The sequence below is a fragment of the Stegostoma tigrinum genome, chromosome 10 (assembly GCF_030684315.1).
Source record: "Stegostoma tigrinum isolate sSteTig4 chromosome 10, sSteTig4.hap1, whole genome shotgun sequence".
NCBI lineage: Eukaryota > Metazoa > Chordata > Chondrichthyes > Orectolobiformes > Stegostomatidae > Stegostoma > Stegostoma tigrinum.
In genome coordinates this window covers 15,326,568-15,352,050 of record NC_081363.1, presented here as the reverse complement: position 1 = coordinate 15,352,050, position 25,483 = coordinate 15,326,568, and the positions used below count along the sequence as shown (strand labels likewise).

At 43.1% G+C, this 25,483-nt stretch overlaps 1 protein-coding gene across 3 annotated transcripts in view; it reads left to right on the top strand.

The window, feature by feature from the left end:
- Positions 1 to 22,590, top strand: part of syndig1l (synapse differentiation inducing 1-like) — a 148,180-nt gene extending 125,590 nt beyond the window's left edge. For all 3 annotated transcript variants that reach the window (XM_048537044.2, XM_048537045.2, XM_048537046.2), the window contains exon 4: positions 21,662 to 22,590. In XM_048537044.2, coding sequence (XP_048393001.2) covers positions 21,662 to 21,820 — 159 coding nt within the window. In that variant the 3' untranslated portion in view covers positions 21,821 to 22,590. The remainder of the gene's footprint in view (positions 1 to 21,661) is intronic.
- Positions 22,591 to 25,483: the final 2,893 nt, after the last annotated feature.

Below are 25,483 nucleotides of genomic sequence, written 5' to 3'. Positions count from 1 at the left end.
AGAATTAAATGTGAGTAAATCTTCAACCTCTGCTGGTATCCCTTAAAACAATTGGGATTTTCGAATCATTGATACGTGGCCTATTAATTTACAAATGCAGCTTACAAATACAAAAAAATCAATGTAATCACAGCCTATTGGATCGGAAATTGGCTTGCTGAAAGAAGACAAAGGGTGGTAGTTGATGGGAAATGTTCATCCTGGAGACCATTTCCTAGTGGTGTACCGCAAGGGTCGGTGTTGGGTCCACTGCTGTTTGTCATTTTTATAAATGACCTGGATGAGGGCGTAGAAGGAGGGGTTAGTAAATTTGCAGACGACACTAAGGCCAGTGGAGTTGTGGATAGTGACGAAGAATGCTGTAGATTGCAGAGAGACATAGATAAGCTGCAGAGCTGGGCTGAGAGGTGGCAAATGGAGTTTAATGCAGACAAGTGTGAGGTGATGCACTTTGGTAGGAGTGACCAGAAGGCAAAGTACAGGGCTAATGGTAAGATTCTTAGTAGTGTAGATGAGCAGAGAGATCTCGGTGTTCATGTACACAGATCCTTGAAAGTTGCCACCCAGGTTGACAGGGCTGTTAAGAAGGCGTACAGTGTTTTAGCTTTTATTAATAGAGGGATCGAGTTCCGGAACCAAGAGGTTATGCTGCAGCTGTACAAAACTCTGGTGCGGCCACACTTGGAGTATTGTGTACAGTTCTGGTCACCGCATTATAAGAAGGATGTGGAAGCTTTGAAAAGGGTGCAGAGGAGATTTACTAGGATGTTGCCTGGTATGGAGGGAAGGTCTTACGAGGAAAGGCTGAGGGACTTGAGGCTGTTTTCATTAGAGAGAAGAAGGTTGAGAGGTGACTTAATTGAAACATATAAAATAATCAGAGGGTTAGATAGGGTGGATAGGGAGAGCCTTTTTCCTAGGATGGTGACGGCGAGCACGAGGGGGCATAGCGTTTAAATTGAGGGGTGAAAGATATAGGACAGATGTCAGAGGTAGTTTCTTTACTCAGAGAGTAGTAAGGGAATGGAACGCTTTGCCTGCAACGGTAGTAGATTCGCCAACTTTAGGTACATTTAAGTCATCATTGGATGAGCATATGGACGTACATGGAATAGTGTAGGTTAGATGGGCTTCAGATCGGTATGACAGGTAGGCACAACATCGAGGGCCAAAGGGCCTGTACTGTGCTGTAGTGTTCTATGTTCTATGTTCAATACCCAGCACATGGGGGCCTTCTGGTATAGCTATAGTGTCCCTACTTATGAGACAGGAGGTCCATGTTCAGGTCCCTCCGACATCAGAGCTGCATCATAATACACCAGAAGGTTGATTGAAGTGCTGATGCCCAACAGGTGAAGTCCCCTAAAATTTGCCTCTTTCCACTCTAGGATCTTAAAAAGTGTTCTGCTTCTGAGTACATACTTAAAAAAAAGAGGATATTGGTATATTTTGAATTTGTGTAGTCATGGCCTAATGGTACTATTGCAGTACCATTAATCCAGGGACCCAGGTAATGGTCTGGAGACTTGAGCTCAATTTGCCCCCTAGTAGATGGTGGAATTTGAATTCAATAAAGCTCAGGAACTGAGAATCTGTCGTGGTTAGAACCAGGCGGATCCACTGACTATGAGATCCTTGATTAAAGTTATTAACCTTGGTCAATCAGGGATCCGTGGCTGGCAGATATAAACATGGGGAGTCACAGAGTCTCCTGGCTTTGGGGACTGACTCTGAGCTGGCTGGTCACAGCCAGGTTATTGTACTCATGTAACTAAAGGGTGACTTGGTGATGGGATACCAGCCTCTGTGCAATTATTTCAGAGACTAACAACTGTTGGGATAATCTCATGTGGTTCCCTAACCTCCTTTAGGGAAGAAAACAGCTGTCCTTGCCTTTTCTGGCCCTACGTTTGACTCCAGATCCACAGCAATGTGGCTGATTCTTAATTGCCCTCTGAGCAATTAGTGATGGGTAATAAATGCTCACGCAACCAACAATGCCCCATCCCATGAATAAATAAAACCAAAGATTCCACTTGTCATTCACCCAGCAGGTTTGCTCACTGATTCAATTAACATCGATTCGAAAATCTACCATTCATGAGAGAGATTGCCTTACAGTCTCTGCGGGGGAGCTGTGAAGCCAATTCTCAATCCCACCAGAGCACTGCCATATCTTTTTTAACTTCTCCCCATTTTCTTACTTAATCAAAGCAAATGCGAGGAAACGTTTGTCATTGGGATAGAAAATTCTGAAGTTGTTGTTGTCAAAATCATTAAAGGTAAAACTCATTGTTATTTTAATGGTATCAGTTTTCAAAAGTTTCCCTTCCCCTGATTTATTCTCCCATCTGCTGGGTACAGATGTAATGCCCACATTGTACAGTTGATTACGCACATGGACTTCTAGCATTAATCAAGATTTCGTGAAACTTTCTCATGTCAGTGGGAAGTGTTTCCAAATGCAGCACAATCAGGAGTGTTGAAATATGGCGTGTGAAATCCTAGCTGGAGCACTCCTTCACATTTTCGAAGGGAGAATTCTGTATTTTCACTCCATTTTTAAAGCACTTGTATTCTATCAAATTCTCCCAAGTTGTAGCCTGGACCCAGAATGAGGATTCCTGCTATTCCATCTGCCAGCTATCGCCATAGGTAGTTGTTTGTAAAAAAAATTGTGCCATTTCGGATGCCTATTAATTCACCAAAGAGAGCTAGGATTGCAGAGAGAGGGAGAGAACAAGACAATAACAAAGAGAGAGAAAATTGGCCGCCTTCAGTCTCGTTTCCAATCTGTACCCACAATTGTTTCTTTTCAGATGGTCATAGGATGTGGCCATTGCTGACAGAGTTTTTATTGCCTGTTGCTAATTGGCCTGTGGAAGGTAGTGGTGTGCTGCTTTACTAAGCTGTCGCAATCCTCGAGGTGGACAATGATGTTGGGAAGACAGTTCCAAAGATTCTGACCCAGTCACAGGTCCCCTTTAATGCATTCCCAGCCTCTGCATTATAACATCTTGTTTTCTGCTTGGGGGCCCTACAGCTTTCAGAGCTCAGCATCGAGTGCGATAATTTCAGGACCTGAACATCTTCTTCCGTGTCCTTTACCAACATCCCAGGGCTTCCTTCAGCACAGCCAACTCATTTTCAACTACTCATGTTGCCTATTATCAGCTTCTCTTCCTCCCGGGCTCATGATCAACCATTCCTTCTCCTTTCTCTCTCTCTCAAATCCATCTCTACCTATCTGCCTACTCCTTCTCCTCCGCACCTCCTGTCATCAGCATATATCCCATCTTTGAGATAATGGGAACTGCTAGAGAAACCGAGATCACAAAGAGTGGAGCTGGATGAACACAGCAGGCCAAGCAGCATCTTACCAAGATGCTGCTTGGCCTGCTGTGGTCAGCCAGCTCCACACTTTGTTATATCTCATCTTTTCACTGCTTATGTCTATTTTGAAGCAGGGCCACTGGGCTGGACATGGTAATTCTGTTTTCTCTCCAATGAACCTGCCAGACCTGCTCAGTTTCTCTGGCAATTTCTCTTCTCATCACATTTTCCTGATTAACGCATTCGCTTCCTTAGTTTCGATAACGACCCTGTACATAATTCCAATCTTCTTCTGTGCCTTTCACACCAACAATCCCTATGCTTCCATTAGCTTTCTAATGCCTGATATGTGAAATAGGTTTATCTCATTCTTTCACTCAAGGCAAGCAATTGCATCACTGATGTTTGTTTGGAATATTCTGGACACATTCAAAGTATTCCACCCTCCTTCCTGGCAATTTCCTTGGTGATGATTGACTACTAATAGACATGGAGTTGCATTTGTTTCTTGGCTCAGTGGTGAGCACTGCTTCCTCACTGCGCCAGGGACCCGGGTTTGATACCACCCTCGGGCGACTGTCTGTGTAGAGTTTGCATATTCTCCCTGCGTCTATGTGGGCTTCCTCCACTTGTTTCCTCTCACAGTCCAAAGATATGCAGGCTCGGTGGTTTGGCCATGCTAAATTTCCCGTAGTGCTCAGGGAAGTGGGTGCTTGAGGAACTGGGTCTGAGTGGGATGCTCTGAGGGTCAGCGTGGACTTGTTGGGCCATAGGGCCTGTTTCCACACCATACAGGTTCTAAGATCTAAGATCTAAGAAGAAAATTTCCAGTCTTAACTAAAACCACTCACATGAATGTAAAAGATGTGCTGTAAAGGACCATTAATATCATTCATGACTGGCTGCAGAAAACTCATTAAGTGGGTAACTCACTTCATTCGCAACATTTCAATCTTCAGAAATGTAAGCAGATAATTAAAACAAAATCTGACATGAAGGCGTGTGTTTCAAGGGAGAGAAACTAATGGAAGATTACGATAATATTTAATTTCAGCCACAGGAATCATCAGGGGCATGAGAAATCCTTTGATTTTCTATCACGAGCTCTCAAAGTCTGTCATTGTTCGCAACAAATGTTTTGATACTTTGGGGCCTCCCTTCAAATGCCTTGTTCTTGCCAGGGAGAAAATAGTTTGTCTTTGGGAACTGCTCTCAAGTGGAACATTCTCCAGTTTTTCATCATTACGTTGCACGGCTTAATTTTTATCTCACCGCTATCAAAAGAAGGAGCCAGCTTTTAACCTTGACTGACATGATGTAGCCTCAGTAAATAGTCTTACTCCCAGAGTCAATATTGTATAGTGGCCAATCTCCCAACTTCTGTCCCTGGGGGACATCCAGATTGAAGGCCATTTGAAACATCATTATTATAGAATTGTAGTAAGGTCAGAAAGTCACAACAGCGCTTTCTGTCTCATCTGGATGAAGAGGTGTTGAAGGATCAGTCAGTGTAAATTAATTTTTATTCACTTATTTCACCTGTTTCCCTTCCAACTTCACTGCATGAGAACACCTAGATGTCAAAAGCCCTTCATTACTGCGAATCTTTCTGATGTCCCCAGGGCAGGTGGTATAATATGCAAGAGATAATAGGAACTGCAGATGCTGGAGAATCCGAGATAAAAAGGGGTGGAGCTAGTCGAACACAGCAGGCCAAGCAGCATCATAGGAGCAGGAAGGCTGACATTTTGGGCCTAGACCCTTCATCAGAAATGCTGCAGGTCTGGTTCTGATGAAGGATCTAGGCCTGAAATATCAGTTTTCCTGCTCCTATGATGCTGCTTGGCCTGCTGTGTTCATCCTGCTCTACACCTTATAACATGCAAGACCTCAGTTTTTGTTTGTCTCACTTCCTCATTCCTTTCTTCCACTTAATTTTTCTGTTTCCTTTCTGTGGCTTTATTTCCTTGTGCTGCCTTAAAGTCTTTACTTCTTTCCTGTCGCTTCCTCGTTTTTCAATCACTTTTTTTTCATTTCTTTCATTTATTTTCTTTCTGTACTTTTCTCTTTTAAATTGCTACATTCACACATTCTGTTCTGTCCCTATATTTTCTTATCCTTCTTTCTTTATCTTCATTCTTCTTTTCTTCCCTTTTGTTCACTTATTCATTCTCTTCCACCGTTTTAACGTTTTTTAATCATCTCGCACAGACGCAGACCCTTCAATCCAACTGATCCATGCTGACCATAATACCAAACTGAACTGGTCCCACCTGCCCCCTCCTGGCCCAGTTCCCTCTAAACATTCCTATTCAAGTGCTTATCCAAATGTCTTTTAAATGTTGTAATTGTACCCAGATCCACCACTTCCTCTGAACCCACCCAAACTACTCTCTGTGTAAAAAATTTGCCCTCCGTGTGATTTTTTGAATCTTTCTCCTGTCACCTTACAAATGTGCCACCTAGTCTTGAAATCGCGCATCCTTGGGAAAACACACCTGCCATTAACCCTATCTATAACCCTCACGATTTTATAAACTTCTATAAGGTCCACACCTCAACCTCGTGCACTGCGGTCGATAAAGACCCAGCCTGCCCGACCTTACTTTGTAGCTCGAACTTTCCATACCCAGCAACATCTCAGCAAGGGAATCTTCAGCAATCATTAATATATTTATAGGGTGATACTAAAACGTCAAAGGAATTAGGATGCTGGAGGCTGAAGATTCTTTGCAAATGCTCAGAGCTTTTGGCGAAATGTTCACTTCGCGGTTACTTTTCTTGCCGTTCATTTGACTGCTTGGAAAGGCAAGTGGCAATGTTGCTAGGGAATAGAACCTTTTTTTGTTGTGATTGATGGTGCCAAGTACTGATAGGAAAAGTGGTCACATGACACCAGGTAACAAAGTGTGGAGCTGGATGAACACAGCAGGCCAAGCAGCATCTTAGGGCTGACGTTTCGGGCCTAGACCCTTCATCAGAGAGGGGGATGGAGAGAGGGTTCTGAAATAAATAGAAAGAGAGGGGGAGGCGGACTGAAGATGGATAGAGATCCCCTGAGGACCACCTCCCCCTCTCTCTCTATTTATTTCAGAACCATTTCCCCATCCCCCTTTTCTGATGAAGGGTCGAGGCCCGAAACATCAGCTTTTGTGCTCCTCAGATGCTGCTCAGCCTGCTGTGTTCATCCAGCTTCACACTTTGTTATCTCAGATTCTCCAGCATCTGCAGCTCCCATTATCACACAACACCAGGTTGTAATTCAATGGCTTGATTGGAAATCACAAGCTTTCACAGCAATGCTCCAAAAGCTCTTGATTTCAAATGAATCTTTTGGACTATTATCTGGTAACGTGTGACTTTGTCTACCCCAGTCCAACACTAGCACAACATCAGGAATTACAGAATCCTTACAATGTGGGAGAAAGCCATTCAGCCCATCAAGTCCACACCAACCCTCTGAAGAACATCCCACCTAGACCCACCCCACCCCACTCCCCTATCCCTGTAACCATGGCCAGTCCACCTAACCTGCACATCCCAGAAGTTATGGGCAATTTAGCACAGCCAGTGTGCTGTGTGCTATGTGCTGGGTACCTAGCCTGCACATGTCTCGACTGTGGGAGGAAAAACAGAACACCCAGTGACACCACAGGGTAGGTGAGGGGGAGAGGATATCCAAACACGACGCAGATAGTCACCTGAGGCTGGAATCGAATCACTGTTCCTGGTGCTGTTAGGTGTATGTGCTAACCATTGAGGCACCATGACAAGTGGCATAGGTCTGATCAGCACCATTCCCACATTATTTCACTGTCCATTACATCAAATGAAAGGATTTTTCTCAAGCATCTTTTATTGAGGTAGTGTTCCTTTAACTCTATGGCCTAACCTGATGAGATGTGCAAGGGTTCTCATCTCAGTATGACATCAGCAACTGCAGAGTACAGCAGCAAAGCCATCTGCTGCTGGAGCTTCTCCTTGTGAGGTTATACAATAGAATAAAAAGTGAAGGAACTGGTGCAAAGTAAATCCATCAGGAATTCCAGGAAGTGCAAAATCTTCAACTCTCGTCTTAACTTTGGAAATCTAGAGAATAGATTTATTGACATTTAGTGGGAGCTCAGTTTGATTTCTCTCTGAGAAATGTTTGCTCAGGCTTTGTATTGAACCAATTGTTCTAAGTAGTTGAAGAGTATCAGAGATAATAGGAACTACAGATGCTGGGAAATCTGAAATAACAAGGTGTGGAGCTGGATGAACACAGCAGGACAAGCAGCATCTTAGGAGCAGTAAAGCTGATGTTTCAGGCCTAGACCCTTCAAATTCTAGTTCTAATTTGCAGAAGGATATGTTCAAAGAATGTAGGCATTTCCAAAGGGATAACTCACTCTGATGCAATTGTGCTGGATGCTCTGAGTATCAACCGTTTGCTTAAGTCCAGACCTTCTGCTGTCCCGATCATCAGAAAGTGGATATTGCAGTGTTCAGATCCTAGGCAAACTTCCCCAATTTGTTATCCAGACCAGACGTTCAAAATCATCAAAGGCTCTGAGTGTGGAGGGAGGAGCTGTTTTGACTCACCAACTTGGAGGGCAGTAACAAGGTCCTTAAAGAGACCCCAGGAGGATTTGTGTGGGCAGGTTAGCTTTGTGCTTATTTAAAAAACCTCAAAACTAGACTGGCTAAAGAAAAATCTGTCAGATACTCTGTCCCAAATCCATTCCACATCTGTCCTATCCAGCCCAAAGCCGGTCCTATGTCTGTCTCACATTTGTCTGATACATACAGAAAATCATCAACCTTTATACACGTGCATTGATTTTATTGCAATGTTGTACCATAAACAGTAATCTTCCTTCCTGGGTCTTTATCAGTTGCTGTCTATAATCTGCCATCAAGGCTGATACAGACTTTAATGTGTACAAGATTATTTGTGCTGATGTGAACATTTAGAGTGTTCAATGTTCACACCTGTTAAAGTGTGACTTATAATACTAGCTTGTAAGATGTCACCTTAATCCTGTTGTAACTTATGTTTATAAAATCTTCAAATTTCACTACAAGGTCAATTTAAAAACTGATCACTTCCCTTGTGAATATCTTGCTCCTAAATCCGAATTGGATTATGTTTTAAGAAGTTCTCATTATCCAGCGTTCCTTGAGTCAACAAAGAGTTTATTCATTTCTAAAGCAACGAATTAGTGACACAACACACAGGATAGAAATCAGAGATGAGTTCAAAAGTTAAAAATTTTTTTAAAAATGCAGGTTGATCTCTGAATGATTCCTAAAGAGTAGATAATAGAATATTGCAGCCACTTCAGTGGAGATTACTGGTAGCATCGGTGTTGTTAATTGAGTTATCAATATTGCGATCCTTTTGCGATTGTTTGAGATTCTGTTATGCCGATACCTTTCAACCCATAGCTAAATTCCAGGTGCATTCAGGGTGTGTTCAAGCACTTTAAATGCTCTGTTCCTTTTGTCTGCTTTGCCAGTGATCTGATGTCTAGTACTCAGAATGAGAGAATTCATTTACCAGCAACGCACAAGAAATCGGGGACGGTTCTTTGACTGACAGCTTCAGGGCAGGCTATTGCTTAAACCCAGGCGAGTGCACTTCAGTCCCTTAGCCTGTTGGCTCACATGACAACATTCAGTCCCACAAACACACTCCACTAGAGATGAAACTGGCATTTTTAACCCCTATCCTTATGCATTCTCTAGGGGGAAACTGCATAAATGATGCCTGCAGTTTGGTACATCATCCATCAGGGATGCCTGTTGTTAATCAATGACTTGTCAACTCCTCATTATCACTGTAACCACAAAAAAACAGTCTGTTTTGACATAACTGGTTGTTTATTTTGGTTGGAAATTGTTTGAAGTTCCCTTTGCATCTTTAGGTGTGACATTTCACAGGGCTTGCTATCTCTAGGCAGCAGCTTAATTTTCATCCATAGCTATTTTTGACTGTATCAGTTCTCTTCTCACAGAATACATACACTGCGGAAAGAGGCCGTTCGGCCCATTGAGTCTACACCAACACTTTGAGGAGGATCCAACACAGACCCAGGTGCTCACCCCATAACTCTTCATTTCCCATGGCCAATCCAGCTAACCCAAACATCTTTGGACTGCGCGAGGAAACTGGAGCACCCAGATGAAATCCATGCAGACACGGGGAGAACATGCAAACTCCACACAGACAGTTGCCCACGATTGGAATCGAACCCAGGTCCCTGGTGATGATAAATGCTGAGCGACTGTGCCCCATTTTAGAATTACAAGTTGCAAACGGCCATAATGTTACTGCAGGGTTCGGAACATGGTCATGGCAAAGTGTGACCCATGATTTGCCACAAAAGTGTTGATTTGTTGCCATTCATGGAATTGCCTGGGAAGCTTGAGCTTCTGACCCACAATTCCCCCTCTACCCTGAAATCTCTGTTAAAGGCTTCGATTCTGAGTGAGAGTCAGAGAATTTGTACAGTTTTAAAGTATTTGCCCAGATAGTTACCCTCAGATGTTAGATCCAAAAAAGATTAGTATAAATCCTGGATAATGGCACAATTAGCCTCTCCCATCCCCACCAGCAGGCCACGTCCTCACATCCCCCGCCCTCCACAGTCCCCAACAGAGTCATCACATAAACTGACACCACCCTGATCCCTCTCATTTCCCTGGACTAACCTCCCTGAGTCCTCAACTACATCTCCTCAACCTCTTGACCATTCCCCAAGGGGAGGTGATGGCCTAGAGGTATTATCACTAGGCTTTTAATCCAGAGCTCCAGATAATGCTCTGGGGACCTGGATTTGAACCCTGTTGTGACAGATGATGGAATTTGAATTCAGTGAAATATCTGGAATTAAGAATCTAATGATGACCATGAACCCATTGACAATTGTCAGAAAAACCCATCTGGTTCACTAATGTCCTTTAGGGAAGGAAACCATCCTTACCTGGTCTGGCCTACATGTGACTGCAGACCCACAGCAATGTGGTTGACTCTGAACTGCCCTATTGGCAATTAGGGATGGGCAATAAATGCTGCCTGGTCAGTGATGCCGTCATCCTGTTAATGAATGAAGAGAAAAAAACTGACCTTACTAGTTCCCCCACCTTCCATCAATCCCTCTCTCCCAACTACCCCGGGACGTTAGATGCCTTCAAGGCAGAGATCGGCAAATTCTTGATCTCACACAGAATCAAGGGCTACAGGGAGAGTGCTTGGAAGTGGAGTTGAAATGCCCATCAGCCATGATTTAAATGGCGGAGTGGACTTGATGGGCTGAATGACGTTACTTCCACTCCTATGTCTTATGGCCTCATGGTCTAACTATCCCATTGTTAGATCTGACCCAAGTACACACAACTCAACCAGGTTTGACAATGCCCGTCCCCGTTCTATGCTCTTCAATGCCCAATTGCCATGTCAAACTGATTGGCTGCTCAGCCAAACTATCCTCTCTCTGAATGAATCTGACTGTCCCCCCATTATCCAACTGCAACTCCAAACCCAACCTGCTGATGGGACCCTCCCTTAAAATGATAACCCGTACACTCGTCCATCAACTTCAGCCATCTCATCCATCCTAACCACATGCCACCTTACCCACCTGCCACTATACCCACTTGTGAACACATGTACAGACATATTAATGTGGAGCAGGACTAAGCCACCCAGCTGCTTGACCCCGTTTCACTACTCACAAAGATCACATCTGATCTGATTGCTCCACATTCCTGCTCCTCAATTAATCTTTTACCAATTGTTTTTCAAGATTGTGTCCGCCTCTCCCTTCAAATATTCAAAAGCTCTATTCAATCAGAAGGAAAGTCCCAAAGACGCACAACACAAGGCTAATGCTTTATTTTGAAACAGTGACCCTTAGTGGCAGGATCGCCCTCAGGACGTCACATTGTTTCCACCCTTCAAGTCCACCTAGGATTTTGTATCCCTCAATTAATTCACCTCTCACTCTGAGGTTACTGACTTGCTCACTGAGCTGGCTTGTCCTCGTTCAGACGTTTCATTACCATACTAGGTAACATCACGATGCCACCTAGCATGGTGTTGAAATGTCTGAACGAGAACAAGCCAGCTCAGAGAGCAAGTCAGCAACCTCACCCACAACCCAGGCTACAGATCTTTAAACTTCTCACCCTTCCAAACTCCAACAGGCACATCATACTTGCTCAGCCATAAGACAACCCAGATATTCCAGGTCACGATTTAATAACCTTTCATGAAATGCTTCAACCAGATTTATATCCTTCCATAAATAAGATGTCCGATGCTCCACTACTCCAGATGCAAATTCCATAGGTTGTGCCCTGTATAATTGAAACTTAAGCTCCTGTCTATTGTATTCAATTCTCCCCACAGTAAACATTAATAAATATTCTATGAGCTTTCCTGATCACCTGCTGTTCCTGCATTGCATTTATTTGCAATTCATGAATGCGGATACCCAGGTCCTTCTGCAATCTCAGAGTTCTGAAATCTCTCACCATTTAGATGATATACTTCTTCATTACTCTTCCTGCCAAAATGGGCATAATTGTGTTCTTTCCGTTCTGTTTGGCAGATCTGTGTTCACTGATTCAAGGTACTGATATTCTTTTGCCCTCTTCCCAACTTACCTATTCTACCTATGTGTTGGAATGCAATAGGGGCATGCAGATATGATAGGGGCATTTAAGGGACATTTGTACAAGCGAATGAATAAGCAAGGAATGGAGGGATATAGACCATGGGGCAGGTAGAAGATTATGAGGAGGTGATGGCCAAGTGGTATTATTGCTGGACTGTTAATCCAGAGACCCGGATAATGTTCTGGGAACCCAGGTTCAAATCCCGCCATGGCAGATGTATTAATTCAATAACAAATAATCTGGAATTAAGGTCTGAAGATGAACGTTAAACCATTGTTGATTGATGAAGAAACCCATGTGATTCATTAATGCCCTTTAGGGAAGGAAACTGCCATCCTTACCTGGTCTGGTCTACATATTACTCCAGTCCCACAGCAATGGGTTGACTCTTAACTGCCCTCTGGGCAGTAAATACTGGCCCAGCCAGCAATGCCCTTGACCCACGAATGACTAAAACAAATATGGCCATCTGGGATCATACTGTGTAAAAATGCACTGCCACTTTTTCACAGTTACCACACTTTGCAAAAGTATGTTGTGGACCATAAAAACCATATTTTTATGGAATTTCCTGAAACTCTTACAGAATTGAAAGCTCTTCCAATGCCTCTGATCATAGTTAGCTTCGTATTTAATGATTGTTATTTGAATCAAATCCCACTGTGTGCTGGCAACATTCTTACAATCCAGCAAGGACATTGATCTGCTAATGGGCAATATTGAGTGGCAGGCAACATTTTTCAGAAGATTCCAAGGCTGCCTGAAATCAGTGCATCTTGTGTCCAAAGATGACCGAAATGACCAAACCTCCAGCTGTACTCCCTCTGTGTAGCACTAACATCAGCTAGAAGAACACGCCGAAATACATTACTGCTGGGTGCAGAGATAGGAATTCATAATTACTGACCCAAGATGACACAGTTTAATAGTCTAAAAAGCAATCTCAATGAATTAAAATTTATGGTCTATTTCTCAGCCAATATCACTGTTATAAGGTTGATAAAATAAAGAGGTCATTTGCGCACTTGCATATCTCCTGGCTGTTATAGTGTGAATTGTACTGAGCCATAGAAGGCAACAGAGCAACTACTTATATTATGGATTAGGTGAACGATACCTGAAACTGACTCTTAATGAGGTTTATTTGAATTGCAACTTGTATGAATTGTTGATGTAACACTGATAATGGGCTGAGAAAAAGAAATATGCGAGGAAGCTGGCAAGTAATATAGAAGAGTTTTGCATGAGTCTTTATTCGATATCTAAGAGATAAGAGAGAGGCAAGAGTGGATATTGGGCCGCTGCTTTTTCAAAGTGTTCAGTTACCCCATCCTTGATTATAAACTCCAACCATGTCCCCACCACATGTGTTAAGTTAACTGGCCTGTAATACCACACCAGTGTTACAGTCTGGTTTTCCTCTTTCCCACTTCTTAAAACATGAGTAACATGCAATTTTCCAATCCAGAGAGATGATTTCCTGTATCTAGAGAATTCTGAAAGATTTCAGTTAGTGTGTTGACAATGTGCTTCCCTGCTTCCTTTAGCATCCTCAATCACCTTATTAACTTGCTATCCCATGTTTAAGGATTAGCAGCTATGTGACATCTCTATTTGTCAGCACTTTTCAAAACTGAGCCATTTATTGTACCCCATCCTTGAGTAGGAGCTGTTACAGCGATTACTAGAATATGAGACTTATCTCCAATATGACAAGCCGCATACGTTGCACCGAGATTCCTTGGTGAGTTGTTCACATTGAAACGTGTATGATTCAGAAGGGGCTTTACAGGGTGGGCACAGAGAGATTATTACCCCTAGCTGAGCAATCTAAATTCCCGGTCTGATCAGTTAGGACCGAGATGAAGATAAATTTATTCACTAAAAATCTCATGGCTCTGCAGAATTCCATACCTCAGAACATTGTGGATTTTCCATTCTTGAATACATTTAAAATGGGAGAGATATTATTTGGTCTCTCAGGAAATCAAGAAATATGGGGAGAGGGCAGGAAAGTGGAGTTGAATCCTAAAGTCAGGCATGAGTTGGATGGAGAGACTCTTCATCTCTTGCTCATGAGTAATGCTTTTTGAGAAAACTAATATTCCTCCTGTTGACATATTGACCTGGCAACTTCCCATCTTCACACTTCACAAGATCTATCACAGGCTGTTGCGATTTTCCAATATATGCTCTTGGATTCCTGGTGAAAACCTACGGTGATAATCTTATGATAAGGAGGCCCCCAGTGTGCAGTCCGCACTGGGAATTTAACCTACCATTTTTCAATCATCCAACGTTCAGGTGGTATCTTTCAACATCACAGCAACTTTCTCAAATCTATCCTCAGCAGAGAGACAGACTGTCTGAAGAATGTTCATTCTCTTCTGTTTTTGTCAATCATTTGTATTTGCATGGAGAATATTTCTGAGCTTTGTCCAACAGTGTCAGGATTGAACAGTTAAATCCAAAACATGCTTCCAGTCAATTGGAAGAATGAAGCACAGAATTCAAACCCTGATTAGACCCCACTTGGAGTACTCTGAGCGGATCTGGGCATTGTACTTTAGGAAGGGCATATTGGCCTTGGAGGTAGGTATACAGGAATGACACCTGGACCTCGAGTGTTGTGAGGAGATACGATACAAAGTAGGCCTGTTTTCCCTAGAATTTATGATCTTCAAGATATTAACAGGAACAGATAGAGCAAATAAAGATAAACTAGTTCCAGTTGTTGGGGATTCCAGAATTCAGAGGCATAGTCTAAAAATTAGGACCAGATCATTCAGGAGAGATGTTAGGAAACACTTCTACACATAAAGGGCCATAGATGTTTGGAACTGTCTTCCTCAAAAGTGGATTTTGGACATTTTAAATCTGAAGGTGATTATTTATTGTTAAGCAAGGGGATTAAGGGATATGGACTGGAAGTATGAATCTGGAGGCTGGCCATAGATCAGCCATGATCTCACTGAGCAACAGAATAGGATGGAGGGGCTGAACAGCATACTCCTATTCCTATGTTCCTACGTACCTGTCATAGACAAGAACGAGTGTGTTGTGTTACTGCCCATAATCAGTAGGTTTTGTATGGAAACAGTTGTGTTTTGTTGTGCCCTTGGAGCGTATATTCCAATTCAGTAAGTCAGCAGCAAGCTTTGGTGAGTTCATAAAATGAAGCAGTTTATTTATTCCCAAGCTCTCATCCCAACTTAACACAATTGCACGTTCTCAGCCTCACAACAAAGCTTAGAAACAGAAAATGACAGTGCATTGGCACAGAACTCAGGAATCCATGATCTCCCATGTGATAGCATCTGTGGTTTCATGAATGGCTTCAATGTTTTCAGGTTAAAATGAAGATCTTGTGTAGTGAGAGGTTCACAGCAGATTGTGAGGTTTCTTGTGGTGAAATATCAGTGAGTTTCTTTCCCAGGTGAACTTTGAAATTGGAACAGATCAAGTGCTTTTGCTGCTTGATGGCTCGCAGCCCATTTCCCTTTCTGGTTCTCAGGCTGGCTGTCAACTGATGGCTCTGTTGGAGCTAACTACAAACTGCTGAACTTTAGAAGAGCCAAAAAACAGGGTTGTCCCACCATGTAGATTTTCACAGGTTATTTTACAAGTACGAGGTTGTGTTCATGTTGATTCCACATTCTGTGTGGTTGGTTAGCCTTTCTAAGTCTCCCCCAGCCTAGTTTTGATGTGGGGAGGCCCTTGTAACACAATAGAATGTTCATAACAGCCACAGAATTTCATTTTTCTCTTTGGCCAGCATAAAATATGGTGATAAACGTTCCAAAAATTCCACCATCGCTTTGTCTCAGCCCATCCCAAAACAACTGAATCTTGTGAATTTCACAATGGACCTCACTTACATCCATGTTTAATTAGGTATTCGCAGGAGACTTAATGCTGTCAATAGTCCAAATACCAAAAATCACATGCTTTTTCACAGCCATCCTTACAACATTTTATGTCACTTCTTTAAGTCCAGTCACACGCTTTGTAAAATGACATTGCCTGTTTTATTCATGAAATATCCCTTAAACATGACTGTTACTATAGGAATCCACTGAACACGTTAGAACATCAAAGTACAGCAGTATTTGGCTGGATGTGAACAGTAATGGTCTGAAACCTAATAGTCTCAGCCATGCCATGCAATGAGGTACTCCACAGAGATCAGGATAGTAAGTAACGAAGTGTGGAGCTGGAGGAACACAGCAGGGCAAGCAGCATCTTAGGCTGCTTGGCCTGCTGTGTTCATCCAGCTCTACTCTTTGTTATCTCGAATTCTCCAGCATCTGCAGTTCCCATTATCTCTGATCAGGATAGTAGGTAATATCTAGAGAACCATCAACCCCAGCTGTTAGTATGCATCTTTATTAACCATCGACAATAGCAGTGACTGGTGGATGAGTTTAAGCCATCTATCTTTTCTTCAGGGTTTGAAGATTTAGCAAAGATCTGTAGTTCGCATTGTGGGTGAGGTTGTTGACTTGCTCGCTGAGCTGGCTTGTTCTCGTTCAGATGTTTCATCATCCAGCATGGTGACATTGTCAGTGAGGCCTCTGATGAAGCAATATTTTCTACTCCACTTGGAATTTGAATTGTCTGGTGTGTTATGAGTAGTGTGAGGGGAGATTTTGAAGCTTGTGAAGCCCACATTGATACCATTAGGCTGCAGGGTTCCCAAGCGGAATATGAGTTGCTGTTCCTGCAACCTTCGGGTGGCATCATTGTGGCACTGCAGGAGGCCCATGATGGACATGTCATCTAAAGAATGGGAGGGGGAGTTAAAATGGTTCGCGACTGGGAGGTGTAGTTGTTTGTTGCGAACCGAGCAGAGATGTTCTGCAAAGCGGTCCCCAAGCCTCCACTTGGTTTCCCCAATGTAGAGGAAGCCACACTGGGTACAGTGGATACAGTATACCACATTGGCAGATGTGCAGGTGAACATCTGCTTAATATGGAAAGTCTTCTTGGGGCCTGGGATGGGGGTGAGGGAGGAGGTGTGGGGGCAAGTGTAGCACTTCCTGCGGTTGCAGGGGAAGGTGCCGGGTGTGGTGGGGTTGCAGGGGAATGTGTAGCGGACAAGGGAGTCACGGAGAGAGTGGTCTCTCCGGAAGGCAGGCAAGGGTGGGGATGGAAAAATGTCTTGGGTGGTGGGGTCGGATTGTAGATGGCGGAAGTGTTGGAGGATGATACGTTGTATCCGGTGGTTGGTGGGGTGGTATGAGGTCAAGGGAGATTCTCTTTGGGTGGTTATTGCGGGGGCACGCTGTGAGGGATGTGTTGCGGGAAATGCGGGAGACATGGTCTGGGGCGCTCTCGACCACTGCTGGGGGGAAGTTGCGGTCTTTGAAGAACGCGGCCATCTGGGATGTGCGGGAGTGGAATGCCTCATCCTGGGAGCAGATGCGGCAGAGGCGAAGGAATTGGGAATAGGGGATGGTATCAATGTGGACTTCACAAGCTTCAAAATCTCTCCTTGCCCCACTGCATCCCAAAACCAGCCCAGCTCGTCCCCTCCCCCCACTGCATCCCAAAACCAACCAGCTCGTCCCTGCCTCCCTAACCTCTTCTTCCTCTCACCTATCCCCTCCTCCCACCTCAAACCACAGCTCCATTTCCTACCTCCTAACCTCATCCCACCTCCTTGACCTGTCTGTCCTCCCCGGACTGATCTATCCCCTCCCTACCTCCCCACCTATACTCTACTCTCCACCTATCTTCTCCTCTATCCATCTTCGGTCCGCCTTCCCCTCTCTCCCTATTTATTTCAGTTCCCTCTCCCCATCCCCCTCTCTGATGAAAGGTCTAGGCCCGAAACGTCAGCTTTTGTGCTCCTGAGATGCTGCTTGGCTGCTGCTACACCTGCTGTATTCATCCAGCTTCACACTTTGCTATCAGGGTGGGCTCACTTCTGTCCTACAATTCTGGTCAATTCTGACTTTGTATTTTTAGGTTTTTGTGCATGTTGTGTGTTGTCATAATAACTGCCTAAAATTTCCATGTCACCTTTGGGGAAGAAGATAGTATGGTTCCTTCAGTAGTCAACTCAGCAAGCCTCTTCCAATGAATTCCATTTGCTCCAATCCTTGTTTCTGTAAATTAGGTCATTTGCAATGTGACTAAAGAACATGTTGAGCCCATTTCAACATATTTCAATATGTGATGGTCTCTATTATGGACTTCATTGTTGTTAGACATTGTAAACACATTGTGACAGATGGTGCGAAATCATTAACAAGCCCAATCAATTATACAATAATGGTCCCGGTTGCTTCTGTAACGGAGTAAACAAACTTTCTTAACAAATGTACATTCATGTGATAGAACATAGAACATAGAACAGTACAGCACAGAACAGGCCCTTCAGCCCACGATGTTGTGCCGACCATAGATCCTCATGTATGCACCCTCAAATTTCTGTGACCATATGCATGTCCAGCAGTCTCTTAAATGACCCCAATGACCTTGCTTCCATAACTGCTGCTGGCAACGCATTCCATGCTCTCACAACTCACTATGTAAAGAACCCACCTCTGACATCCCCTCTATACTTTCCTCCAACTAGCTTAAAACTATGACCCCTCATGTTAGCCATTTCTGCCCTGGGAAATAGTCTCTGGCTATCAACTCTATCTATGCCTCTCATTATCTTGTATACCTCAATTAGGTCCCCTCTCCTCCTCCTTTTATCCAATGAAAAGAGTCTGAGCTCAGTCAACCTCTCTTCATAAGATAAGCCCTCCAGTCCAGGCAGCATCCTGGTAAACCTCCTCTGAACCCTCTCCAAAGCATCCACATCTTTCCTATAATAGGGCAACCAGAACTGGACGCAGTATTCCAAGTGCGGTCTAACCAAAGTTTTATAGAGCTGCAACAAGATCTCACGACTCTTCAACTCAATCCCCCTGCTAATGAAAGCCAAAACACCATATGCTTTCTTAACAACCCTGTCCACTTGGGTGGCCATTTTAAGGGATCTATGTATCTGCACAACAAGATCCCTCTGTTCCTCCACACTGCCAAGAATCCTATCCTTAATCCTGTACTCGGCTTTCAAATTCGACCTTCCAAAATGCATCACCTCGCATTTATCCAGGTTGAACTCCATCTGCCACCTCTCAGCCCATCTCTGCATCCTGTCAATGTCCCGCTGCAGCCTACAACAGCCCTCTATACTGTCAACGACACCTCCGACCTTTGTGTCATCTGCAAACTTGCTGACCCATCCTTCAATCCCCTTATCCAAGTCATTAATAAAAATTACAAACAGTAGAGGCCCAAGGACAGAGCCCTGTGGAACACCACTCACCACTGACTTCCAGGCAGAATATTTTCCTTCTACTACCACTCGCTGCCTTCTTGAAGATCTTCAAGATCTTCTTAAAAGTCTTCATTTTGCTGCTACATGATAAACAGGAAATAGCCATGTTGTTTTCAATGTAAACTGAATCATCGAAAGTGCACTGGAAAGTATCCTCCACTATTGCTGCATCATTGCAAATCATGGATCAGGTTTTTGTACTAAACAAGAATTGCTGTTTATTATAAGCAATTGGACTGTAGCTACAGGTAGCACCACACCAACACACACACACACACTCACACAGAGACTAATCAGCGGACATAGTTCCTAGGTTTAGTTGTTAAGGTGATCTTTATGACTCTTCTGCTGGTCAGCAAGTTGCTTCAGTTGTCTTTCTCTAGATGCTTCCACTTGTTGGTAAGAAACACAAAGTGGCTGGTTTACTAATGACAAGTTTCTGACTAATTTGTTAAAAGTCAAGAGTTTACAACAACTGTTCAAGAAAGATAAACTGATTTTTTAAAATATTACTGCAAGTTTTGACTGCAGAGAACAGGGTGGCCTCTCCCGAGTTGAGGAAAGAACTGAACATCTCTCTCTTTCTCATCAACTTACTCCTAGCTGCAGGCTGTTCTGTGACCTGAGATCCAATCACAGCTATTTGCAGAAAACAAGGTCTCTGTCATTGTTAACTGGTCACTAGCCCATAGACCAATTAGCATTTCATTGCCAGCAAAAGCTGGGTCTATTATACTCTTTTGTCTCTTAATCATCTGCAAGTCTAACCTCAATTATTGCTTGATCTCACAGTTGCTCAGAAGATGTCTACAATGTTGCCTGCTTTCAAAACATACAGCAAGCCTTTCAAACACTGATTATAAAGTGGCTCTGTCTAATTTCTGTCCACAGTTTTTATAAAATGCACAAAATAAAGGACACTGTCCTCACATGTCACATTAGAATGCCTTGTCAATGCTTTATAAGGGAAATGTGTTATTAAATCAATCTCCAATTTACTGCTGGCATCTTTCCTTTGTGATTTGCAAATTAAACAATTAATAATTGTCTTTAAAGTTTAAAAGTTGAGAAGAATATCTCTGCCACTGACAATATGAGCAATAAAAATTTTTGAAATCATCGAAAACATTGGACACACAGTCCTGACCAGAATGAGGATGAATGAGATGACTAGATTGATTTGTGCAAATAACTAATACTGAGTTAATCTTACCTTTATTGGGAGGTTGTGCTGTAGTTCCAGTCATGAACAATGTTTGCTGTGGTTCCTATAGACCTAACGTTCTGTGATGTGTAAAGTGTTTAAGTCAACTCTGCTTGCTGTAAAATAGACTCTGTTCCAAGTTCCAGTTTACTTTCATTTCATTGGTGGATAAGGTGATGTCAATGATTGTATTGCAAAATTAGAAGGTGATCAGTACTGTACTTGCTCCAGTAGGACTCTAGGCCAGAAGAAACTGTACCCTGGTGAAAGCTTCTCTCCAGGTTCTGTAAAAAGTTACAACAGCAGAACAGAAGCAACTCCAAAGACTTTCTTAGCATAGATTCTATGGACCATCCATATCCCAAAACTAAATGATGCCAAACCTTCTCCTGGGTTCCAAGGGATTTTGCTGCTTTTGTGCAGCAGAAGTACTCTAATAGGCACCAATGAAGGTGGTTAACATTGACCTGAATGGCTTTACATGTGCAGGGAGGCTGAGTCCAATAAAAACTAGGCCGTAGAACTGCTTCCTTAAAAATACCTCATAGTTAGAATTTAGCAGTTACCAAATAGTGTGTGATGTTGGATGTTCGAATCATTAGGTTATATTATGCCTGAATATTTTTTCAATCTCCATCTATTCAGCCCTGACAAGGCACCCCCAAAAGCTGGAAGTTCCCTACACCAGTCTTGGATGTGTGTCAAGTGATGCTATTTGGATTCAGAGTACACAGTGATGGGGTGATTTCCTGTCACTGGGATCGGAGTGGGGAATGATGGGAGGAGATGGTTCTGAAACTGTAATTGGTGGAATTAGGCCAACATCAGGCCCTGTCAGAGATGAGATATGACTACTGGTGAACTAGGTTACTGCCAGCGTGAGATTGATGTGACTGTGTTGGCGGCTGTGCGAACTGGAGTGATCCATAAGTGACATTGTGATTGATTGTTTATGCCAAAGATTATGTGAGATGTCATTAGCCATGTTTAACAGGATTTCATCATTCTATTTCATATTGGCTGATTAACACACAATCAGCCACTACTGACAAGGGTGGGTTAAAATCTTCACTATAAGAATGAATAATTTTGGTGCTAATAAATGACTTCTTATTTTTCAGACAAGCAAGGCTATTGCAAAAGGAGACTATCAGCGTGCGACCTCAGCTTCGCGAAGAGCCCTATTCCTAGCAGCACTCTCAATCACCATTGGGACAGGAGTGTATGTGGGAGTCATTGTGGCTCTCATTGCATACTTGTCAAAGCCAGGACATGTATAGTGTTGAACTCCAGACTGGTCTTCGAGTGATGGTTCTTCAGCTGTTTGATTATCCAATTTTATTGCCCTGTTAATTGAGTAACCTGTGTGTATTTTTCATCGTATGACCATTTTGGATGTGCTATGTGGTAATGAGGAGGGCTAAGATGCTTGCTTCATACCTCTGCACTGGGAGCTTTTGAGTGGTAACAGTAGCCAAGTCTCGAGTCCATTAGTGTCTCCTCAGTCCTGGACTGGACAGCCATGTGAGATGCCTTGGAAGAAACAAAGCACTTTACGATGGAAGGGAAGCGGGATTGAGGGACACCCTACCACATTGCCATCTTACCCTGTTGAGCTAACACATAATTGGGGATGGTGCTGCAGATGGGGGAGAAAAGAGTAGCCTCACCTTCCCTCTTTTGATGGCTTAAAGGAAGCAGGAAGAACAGGAAATGCCAAAATTGAAGGAGATTAAGGCAAGGGGACAGGAAATAATTCTGTACAAATGTAAATAACTGGTCTAGGGCAAGAGTAGGTAAGCCAATGTTATTGAAATAGGCCATTTGCTGTTGCTAAGCAAACTATGCCCTGGGTCATTCTCTCTCAATAAGCCAATTATGCCATAATTAGCTGTTTAATGTTAATGTAGCTGTGTCATAAAGTCTACCTCTGATTATGCTCGGTCTGTTCTAAACGCTGTGTGACATAAAAAAAAGGCCTGGATCCCATTATAAATGTACAATCATACTGTTTTATTTTGTGGAAGTCAAAAATATTCTGAAAATGAAATGTGACTTTTTAAAACTGAAATCTGATTTCATCCAAAGCTAATATCATGCCTTGACTATTATCAACCTACACATCGAACACTCAGATATGACAAACACAGGTTCACAACATTGCGACCTTCAGGATCCAGCTAATAAGAAATATCTGTTTCACCATTTATCATTCCCCGTCATGGACATTGATTGGGTTTACCTTGTTTTTAAATTTCTATTTAGTTCCCCTCCAATTGAAATCACACGTTAACCTGTCACCACAGTCAATGGATCCCCCTGTATCTAAAGTTCTGTTTTCTTTTGGTAAATGTGTGTTAATGAAAAAGGAGTATGGTTTCGCTGGGTTATATTTGTTCCTTCTGACATTTGCTTAACATCAACCTCAGCTTTACTAAGTATCTGAGCGTTGACAAAATGTCAACAGGCCCAAGATTGCATACCTACAACAGCATTAATAGGGATTCCACCAACCCTAGAACCAAGTCAAGCTTATAAAGCACAAATCCATTTAATTCTTACGATCAGCAGTTATGAGGGGTTTCGACACAAAAAGGAATGGTTTATGTCACTACATCAAGAGGAATAATACATTTATTCAAAAGAAGAATTGATAAAATGAGATTGAAAAACAATGGACTTAACATCAGTAAGAATGAGAGGTCATTGCTTTAGGATAAGGTCTAAAAGGTTGAAAAGAGATGAAGAGAAACTACTTCTTTCAAACCATCGTAACTCTGTGAAATTCACTACCCCAGAGTGCAATGGAAGCTGAGATAACAAAGTGTGGAGCTGGATGAACACAGCAGGCCAAGCAGCATCTCAGGAGCACAAAAGCTGACGTTTCGGGCCTCAACCCTTCATCAGAAAAGGGGGAGGGGTAGAGGGGTCTGAAAGAAATAGGGAGAGTGGGGGAGGCTGATTGAAGATGGGTAGAGGAGAAGATAGGTGGAGAGGAGACAGACAAGTTAAAGGGGCGGGGATGGAGCCTGTAGAAGTGAGTATAGGTGGGGAGGTCGGGAGGGGATAGGTCGGTCTGGGGAGGACAGACAAGTCAAGGGGGCAGGATTAGGTTAGTAGGTATGAAATGGAGGTACAGCTTGAGGTGGGAGGAGGGGATAGGTGAGAGGAAGAATGCAATGGAAGCTGGTCCATTTAAAAAGGAGATAGACAGATTTTGAATGAGTAATGGGTTGAAGGGTTAATTAGGCCAGCAGGAGAGTGACGTTGGGGCCCAGATATGATCGGCCATGATCATTTCAAATGGCAGAGCAGGTCCGAGGAGGTGAATGCCAACTCTTGCTCTTATGCTAGAGTCAAAGAGTCACAGAGCTGTACAGCACAGAAACAGACCCTTTGGCCCAACTTGTCCATGCCAACCACATATCCTAAATTAATCTAACCCCACTCGAAATCCTTCCTATTCATACACCTGCCCAGATGCCTTTTAAATGTTGTCATTGTACCAGCCTCCACCACTTCCTCTGACATCCCGTTCCATACACGCACCACACCCTGTATGAAAATGTTAACCCTTAGGTTCCCTTTAAATCTTACCCGTCTCACCTTATACATATGCCCACTAGTTTTGGATTCCCCAACCCTGGGGAAAAGACTTTGACTATTCACCCTATCCACGCCTCTCATGACTTTATAAACCTTTATCAGGTCACTCCTCGGCTTCTGACAGTCCAGGAAAACAGCCCCAGCCTATTCAGCCTCTCCCTATAGCTCAAACTCTCCAGTCCTGACAACATCCTTGTAAATCTTTTCTGAACACTTTCAATTTTCTCATCCTTCCTATAGCAGGGAGACTAGAAGTGCACACTATATTCCAAAATTGGCCGAACCAACGTCCTATACAGCCACAACATGACCTCCCAACTCCCATACTCAATGCACTGACCATTAAAGGTAAGCATATCAAACACCTTCTTCATTACCCCGTCTACCTGTGACTCCACTTACAAGGAACTATCAACCTGCACTCCAAGGTCCCCAACAACACTCCCCAGGACCTTACTATTTAGTGTATATAGTTAAGTTCTTATGAGATATTTTATATATGCTATTTCAATACACTTAATTAAATGGCAAATCAGAATGAGGATGCCATGGCTTCTTAGTTAGCAGAAAGAATCCGACAAGACACACAGCCAAACAATCCTGAAAGACTTTGGTCACATATGACAAACATTATTAGGAACTTTGTTGCACACAGTGCCCAGTAGTTTGAGAAAGACAATCATTCCAAACATTTGTAAAGATGGGTATAAAGTTCACCCTCGACATAACGGGCCACTCAGGCTGACATTTATGAGGGAGTGTCCTAACAGGGAGTAGAGAAAATGGAAATAGAGAAACATAGAACAATAAGAGCAGGTTTTTAGAGTAGATTTGTAGCTCAGGTTGTGGATGTTGTGCAACAAACACTACATTGGACAAACAGGAAGGAAACTAGCCACAAGGGTATGCGAACATCAATTGGCAACCAAACGACACACTAATACTCACTAATCTCCATCCACATGGATAAGGAGAACCACCAATTTGATTGGGACAACACGAGGATCCTGGGACAAGCAAAGCAGAGGCAAAGCACAGAAATTCCTAGAAACCTGGTACTCCTCTAAGAAACCCATCATTAAACACATACTTTCCAATACAAAGAAAAAAGCGGAAGTGAGGTAACCCAGCTCAATGGGCACCAGAGTTTAAAAACCAGGCAGGAAAACACACCAATGCTTCATCGGAGGCTGAACTGATGACATTACCCAGCAAGGTAATGAAATGTTTACAGAACAATGAACCAGCTCGGCAAGCCATCCAACGACAACAGTAAGAGCACTTCAAGTTGGTAGGAGATCTCGATCGATGAATTAATCCCGGGAATTTTGTACTTA